Source organism: Pediculus humanus, genomic scaffold (assembly GCF_000006295.1).
Source record: "Pediculus humanus corporis 1103172107488 genomic scaffold, whole genome shotgun sequence".
In the NCBI taxonomy this organism is placed as follows: domain Eukaryota; kingdom Metazoa; phylum Arthropoda; class Insecta; order Psocodea; family Pediculidae; genus Pediculus; species Pediculus humanus.
In genome coordinates, this window is record NW_002987105.1 from 965,357 (window position 1) to 973,068 (window position 7,712).

Here is a 7,712-nt window from a genome sequence, read left to right on the forward strand (position 1 = left end):
GCGAAGGCAAAATTTAATTAAATTAAAAAATTATTATTTTTTAATAATACAAAAAAATAATAATTAATGTAAAACAAAATGTTGGCCTTAACGCCGCCATGTTGATGAAAAATTTCTCGCTTTTGAATTATTATTATTATTAATATCTTCTTAATAATTATTAAACGTTGCTTAATATGATATTGTGTTATTGTTATTGGAATGTTGATAAATAACGTTGTTGTTAATATCGTAAAATTAATTTCTTTAAATAATTGTTAAAAAAAATTTAATTTCTTTTTTTTTTTTTTGCGAAAACGATTTTAAATTAATAATATTACGTAACGAAATAATAATGATAATACCAACGAATATAATAAAATTTAAGTAAAACGATAATAAATTATTAATTTTTTCAATTATGAAAAAAAAAAAATTTCTCGAATTTGTGAAACGTCATATTATTATTATTATTAACGATTAAAAAATTTGACGCATACTACATTGTTAATCCTTTCATTTTCTAGCAAAAATATTGAAAAGCGCAAAAAAAAAAATTAATTGACGAGTGCAAAAATTTCACCGACGAAAAATTTTAATCGTTAAAACAAAAAAAAAAAAATATAATAAATAAATAAATTTCGTTTTTTTTTTTTTTTTTAAAGCCTCGAATTAAAAAAATTTCACTTTTTTTTTGTTATTCTTCTTCTTTTTTTCTTCTGCTTTTTCATTCGTCATCGACAACTTAACAAAAAAAAAAAAAAAAAAAAATGATTCGCGAATTTTTTAAAAAAAAATTTTCTATTGGATTACGAAGCAAAAAATAAAAAATAAAAATTTTTTTTTTCTTAATTCGTTTCCGATAAAATAATAATAATAATAAAGGAGAATGATTGATTGATTTTTTTTTTTTTACACGTAATCGAATAAAATTAAATAATAATAAAAAAAAAACTATTTTCACGATGAATAATAAATAAATAAATAAATAACAAGTTGTGAAAGTTTGATTTCGATAAAATTTAATAAAAAAAAAAATTACACAAAAATTTACTTCCACGTTTTCCCTTTAACCTTTGACCTTTTACGAAGGAAAAAAAAACATCGCAACGGGCACAATCGCGTAAATTTATCGATTCATAACAATTATGTAACGACGATCGATCGATCGATAATTCAATTTTTAAAAAAAATTTTTTTTTTGCTCCCCCCCCCCGAATCAGGTACATGTCACACACATTTGACGTAAATAAAAAAAAGAAAATTTTAAATTCTGCCAACTGTCAAAAAAAAAAAAAAAGAGAAAATTTCCGTTAAAAATCCCTTTAAAAAATTAAATTTGTTTATTAAAGTTTTTTCTTCATTATTATCAATAACGGTTTTTTCCCCAGTAATAATAATAATAATAATAATAATAATTATTATTATTATTATTATTATAACGATAATAATAATTATTATTATTATTATAACGATAATAATTATTATTATTATTATATATTAGAGTAATTTTTAATGTATTATTATTAAATTAAACGAAAATAATAAATTTATTATTATTACTACTATAAAAGATTTCGAAATTTGTTTTTTTTGTAACAACTTTCCAAAAAAACAAAAAAATTATAAGCTTTATTTTGAAAAAACTAGATTTTTAGGGGGAAACGGGGGGGAGGCCGAGAAGAATAAACCAGTCGCGTGTATACAAAAAACAAAAATTTCGAGTTTTAGAAAAAAGAAAAAAAACAAAAAACTCGTAATAGAAATTAGGAATTAAATTTTTAAATAGTGATTCAAATTTATGTTTGCCATCCTGATTTTGTGCTAATTAATCAAAAAATTATGAATTTGAATAACGTTATCGAGGGGGGCTTTATAAAAAAAAATTTTTTTTTTTAAAAGTAGAATTTCGACAAATTTTATTGGTCCGCCGAAAAAAAAAAGAAGATCGACCGGTCGTTACGCAAAAATTATCATCATCATCATTATTATTATTATCATTAAGCTATTTCGAATATTATAATAAATTCCAGTTTTTTTTTTTATATTTCTTGCCAATGAATTTAATAATAATAATAATAATAACGAGTAGGTCACAAGTTCTTCGACAGGTTTCTTTTACATTCGCGCGCGCCATAAAAAAAAATTTTTTTTTTTTTTTTACTTGTTTTTCAGTTAGTTTTTTAAGGATAATTTTTTATAATTAATATAAACGAGTTCTTCGTCTTCGAAAGTGAAACTTGAGTATCTATAAAAAAAAAATTATATTCACTCACGCACTCACGCACACATTCACACAAGATCCCTCCTTTCCGCGTGTTAACAACAACAACAACAACAACAAGAAGTTAAAATTAAAATAAATTATTAGATAGGCCCTTTAAAAAAACACGATTCGATTGCATAAAAATTTTCCGTTTATTAAATAATTAATAATAATAATAATAATGATGATGATGATGAAATCAATTCGTAAGAAAACGTAATGAAACTTAAGAAAAAAAAAAATCGCCGGTTTTTTTGCAAAAAGTTTTACCTCTTTGAATTATTATAAAGTTTTTTTATGATTCCCTGGTATTCCCTTAACTTTACCCTTAAAGCATTAGGCATATGAAAATTTTTTTTTTTTTTTTTTTTTTGGAAAAGTAACACACCTCCTTTTTTTTATATGACTCACCTAATTCCAAACAAAACAAGACACTGAGAGTTAATGTAATCACTATACGCGACGCCATTTTTTACGCGCGTCGACACTCACTAAAGTGTCGTTGCCCGAGATTACACTTTCTTTATATACACGGCCTACATCCGAGTATCGGTACGAGTACTTTAGGGGATCAACATTCTCTCATTGGTTGTTTTTATTTTGACGTCATAAACATGGCGTTTATCTAACGCCCATACTGACCTTTCTTAGCAGGTTTTCTGCTGTGATGATGATGACTTCAGTTGTTACCAAGAGTTTTCAATGCCAACTTCAGTATAATTGGCATATGTGCGTGTGCGTGCGTGCGTGCGTGTGTGAGTGTGTGTGTGTGTTTGTGTGTGTGTGTGTGTGATGCACGCCATTAAAAAACTTTTTTTTTTTTACATTTTAAACCCAACGCACGTACGGAAAACGACGAGATAAAATTATATATAAATTGGCCATGCAGTTTTCATTGCCATTTTGAATAATTTAAAGTAGGATAAACATTAAGAATCCTTTAAATTATATTTTTACTTTTTCTCGTCGTCTGCTACTACGACGAGAATTTAAATTTGATTGGGTGTTTCCTACGAGGAAAATAGAAAAGCGAAAAAAAACGAATTGATGACGACGACGATGATGATGATGAATTTCTTGTTAAAAAATGTTTTTCATTATTATGGCGTGAAGGGAGGGAAATGAGGGAAGAGGGGCGGGGAGGGGGATTATTTAAAAATCAAATTATAATTTTTTCAAAAGGTCTTTTCGAAAGGTTTCGAACTAAATTAAAAAATAAAAATTTTTTTCTAAAAACGAATTTTCCCTTCTAAACGTAACATTTAAAAGAAAAATATTTTTAATGAAATTTAAAAAATTTTGGCTGGCATCTTAAAAAAAAAAAATTTATTATTTTTCTATGCCAAAAAATGCCATTCACCTTTTTTATTTTTTTTTTCATATTATCGTGAACTTAAAAAAAATTAAAATTAAATTATGGTGATGATGATGATAATAATAATCGAATCGATTTCAAAGAGAAAATTAAAAAATTAAAAAAAAAAAATTTGCACTGCCAAGGTTAGAGTGAGAATCAAAAAAAAAAAAAAAAACTTAAATGAAAATTTTATTATTATTATTATTATTATTATTATTATTATTATTATTATTAATATTATTATTATTATCATTTTAATAAGTTTATACGTTACTTTATTTAATAAAATTTAATTCTTTTTCATTGTCAATAACCAAAAAAAAATTACTTATTGATAATGAAGTAAATAAAAAAATCTAGGGTGATCGTAAAATTGTTTAATGTACGTCAAATAATATTAATAAAATAAATAAAAAAAATTATGTACATAAATAAATAAATAAGTTAAAATTTTTTAATAAAATTATACTTAAAAAAAAACAAAATGGCATTTTCGGGTAATTTAATTTTAAACGGTTTATAAAAAAAATTAAAAATTTGTTTCCCTCTCCCCTTTCTTATTTATTTATTAATAACAACCCAATAAATAAGTGAATAAATAAATAAATAAGGGACACGAATTTAATTTAATTTAAATATTTACGAGACGATTTTTTTAAAAAAAAAAATTACGTAACCGTAAAGTAATAATAATGGCAGATATTCGATGAAGAATCATTTCCGTATTTTCTAACCAGTATATCAAAACAAGTAACAAAAAAAAACAAATTAAAAATATAAACAAATCATATAATTCTCGTTTAATTTTTTTTTTTTAATAAATAATAAATAAATTAACGACGCCATTTTATTTTTTAAAAAAAATTTAATTATTAATATTTTTGCGACACACAAATACCGAAATGTCGACAATATTCTCTTTCAAATTTAAAAAAAAAAAATTTCATTCGTTAAAATTATTTTAAATTTTTATTTAAAAAAAAAAAAAAAAAATGGCGAATTCGGGATATTTTTTTAAATGTCGAAAAATTTAAAACGAGTTTATTAATTTTAATAATAATAATAATAATAATATTAAAATTTTTAACCTTCAGAAAAACAAAATTAATAGAATTTTATTAATTAATATTCCTGTCGTTATTTTTTTTTAAAAAAGATTTCGTTTCACACACACACACAAAAAAAAAATTTTTTTTTTCCACATTTTATGAATTAACTTTCTATTTATTTATAAATAAACATTTATTATTATTATCATTATTATTAATAATAAAACAATAAACAAAAGAAACGTCAACCGTAATTTATAATGAAATGAAAGAAAAAAAAAATTTTTTTTTTTCTCTCTTTTTTTTCCAGTGAAATTTTCAGGGTAAAAAGTCAAACAATAAAAAAAAAAAAAAAAAAAAAAAACCTGTTATTCTTTTTTTTTTTTTTTTCTAGAAATATTTGGGCTGTGGCTGTTTGTTTCTGTTTGTGTGTTTGTGTTTGTTCAGAATTTTTTATTCTTAGAGAGTTATGTAAAAAAAAAAAAAAAAAAAGAAAAACCTACGCTCAATGACAAGACACAAAATATTAATAAAAGAATTTTTTCGAGTAAAAAAAATAAATTTTTTTTGCCACACGTCATTCGTTATTTAATAATAATAATAATAATAATGATGATGATGATGATGATAATAATAATAATGATAAAAATCATTTTGCATTTATCTTAATAATTGAAATAAAAAATTTTTTAAAATTTAAAAAAAAAAAAAACGAATGTCCGTGATAACGATATGGAACACGTTATCGTTCCAGAAATAAATAAACTAATTATTTATTTTTTAGTTTAATAATTATTAATTAAATTTGTAAATCGAATATTTAATAAACAAAAATAATAATAATTATTGTTATTATTTTTTCGCGTCACGGTTCGTTCAAATAATTGTTATTATTTCGTTATTAATTAAACTAATTAGTTAATTTTTTTTTGTTTTTTTTCTATTTTTTTTTAATAAATTTTTATTTACATTAGAAATTCAAAAGGCGTAGTAGTAGTAGCAGTAGTAGTAGTAGTGGTGGTGGTGGTGGTAGTAGTAAAACTTTCTCTCCATCACGTAAATGATAATTATTTTTTTTTTTTGTTTCCCCGTTAATTATTATTTACAAATGTAGTTATTTTACGCTAAGTAAAACAAAACAAAAATTATGTTTATGTTTATGTTTTTTTTAAAATAATGTTTACCACCGTAAAAATATAAATTTAATTAATAAATATTTAAATAATATAAAATTAAAAAAAAAAATTAATAATAATAATGGCGTTCGATTATATTTCTCTAAATTTTTTTCTAAACGTTTCACGTGTCGTCGTCGATTTATTACCATATCCCCGATTTAATTACGGTAATAATAAATATAATAAATTAAATTTATAATTTATTTAATTAAATTTATTATTTTAAAAAAAAAAAAAATAGTTAAACGGTAGAATTCGATTCGACATTTTTTTTTTTTTTGTAAAAGGAAATTAAAATAACGTTTGTTTCTAATATGATAAAATGTCTTCTGCTATACACGAAATGTAAACAATAACATTTCAAACAACAAAAAAATTATTAAGTATGCATTAAAAAAAAATTAATTAAAAAAAAAAAAAAAAATCTAAAAAAAAAAAAATTAAAAAACATGAACGAAGAAGAAGAAAAAAAAAAAAAAGGTTGCATATTGACAAGGGTATATTTAATTATTATTATTATTATTATTTGTTTAATAAAAAAAAAATTTATACATTTATAAGAATAGTAATTTATTATTATTTAGAAATGAATGAATGAGTGAGTGAGTGAACAAAAAAAAATAATTTCTAGTAGTAGTAAAAGAATTTCACTCGGTGAAATCGACAAAAAAAAAAAAAACTAAAAAAAAAAAAATTTTGTTATTCGGTTAGAAATTTTGTTTAAATGTAAACATTAGGAGAAATACAAACGACAACGACAACAACAACCACTACTACTACTACAAAAATTATTAAAATAACGTTTGTTACAAATTATAAACATTTACTTTTAAAAAAAATTTTTTTTCGGGGGGGGGATTTCGTTCGTATTTTTTGCAGAAAGATGCAATAGAAAAAGTAATAACGGAAAAATTAACAAAAGTACCACGTGATGACATGAACGTTGTTTTAAACGATTGGCCGAAAATAAGAAAAAATTATAAGAAAATTTTCATTGATTCGTTTATAAATTATTTTGCGGAAAATCCAAATTATAAATTATTATTTCCGTCTTTTTCAAACGTGTCAGAAGATGATTTACCGTTTAATCAGTAAGTAATTATAATAATGATGATAAGAGAGTGAACAAATTCAAATTAAAACAGACACCATTTTTTTTTTTTTTCAATTCTTTGTAATTAATTAATTAATTAATGACATAATTATTAAAATTTTTTTGACACAGTTGTTTTAGACTTCATTGTTTTGCCGTGTATAAAGCAATAAATTTTTTAATGTCCAATTGGTTGGGAGAATACGAAGAAGATGATAGCAAAATACTACCCGTTATCGGTAAAACTCATTTCGATAGAGGTATCACGTTAGAAATGATGAATCTTTATAAGCATTCGATCGTATACTCGTGTAATAATCATTTGAAACCGAATTTGAAAAGAAAATTATCATGGCAAACCGTTTTCGATCACATATTCGATTATTATTTGGGTTCCGCATATCCTGCCCCCATACAAACTGTCGAAGAAGATGATTGAAAACTTTAAAAATATTGGGGAGCCGATGATGAGAAATTTATTGGTAATAAAAAATGAATGTTATACAATTTTCATATAACACGCGGTAGAGAAAATTTTGTTGTTTGTTGTTTGTTTGTTGTTATAACCAATCCGTATTTTACACGGATCGTTCGTTTCCGGGACCTTTTTAATTTTTACCTTGAACTTTAAAGATTGAGGCCATTTATACACTTATTAGGTAGTAATAGATTTTTTTTTAACGAAAAAAAAAATTTATTAATGAAAAAAAAAATTTTTTCCCGTTAATATTATTATTATTATTGTTACAAAAAATTATTTTTAAAGGTAATGATAATAATAATAATAATA

General features: G+C 22.5%; 1 protein-coding gene across 1 annotated transcript; it reads left to right on the forward strand.

Annotated features, from left to right (window-relative positions):
* Window positions 1–6,765: 6,765 nt before the first annotated feature.
* Window positions 6,766–7,361, forward strand: Phum_PHUM149070 (uncharacterized protein; the record flags this gene model as incomplete). Its single annotated transcript, XM_002424694.1, has 2 exons — window positions 6,766–6,920; window positions 7,055–7,361. 2 exons carry the CDS (start codon window positions 6,766–6,768, stop codon window positions 7,359–7,361), a joined length of 462 nt encoding a protein of 153 aa, XP_002424739.1.
* Window positions 7,362–7,712: the final 351 nt, after the last annotated feature.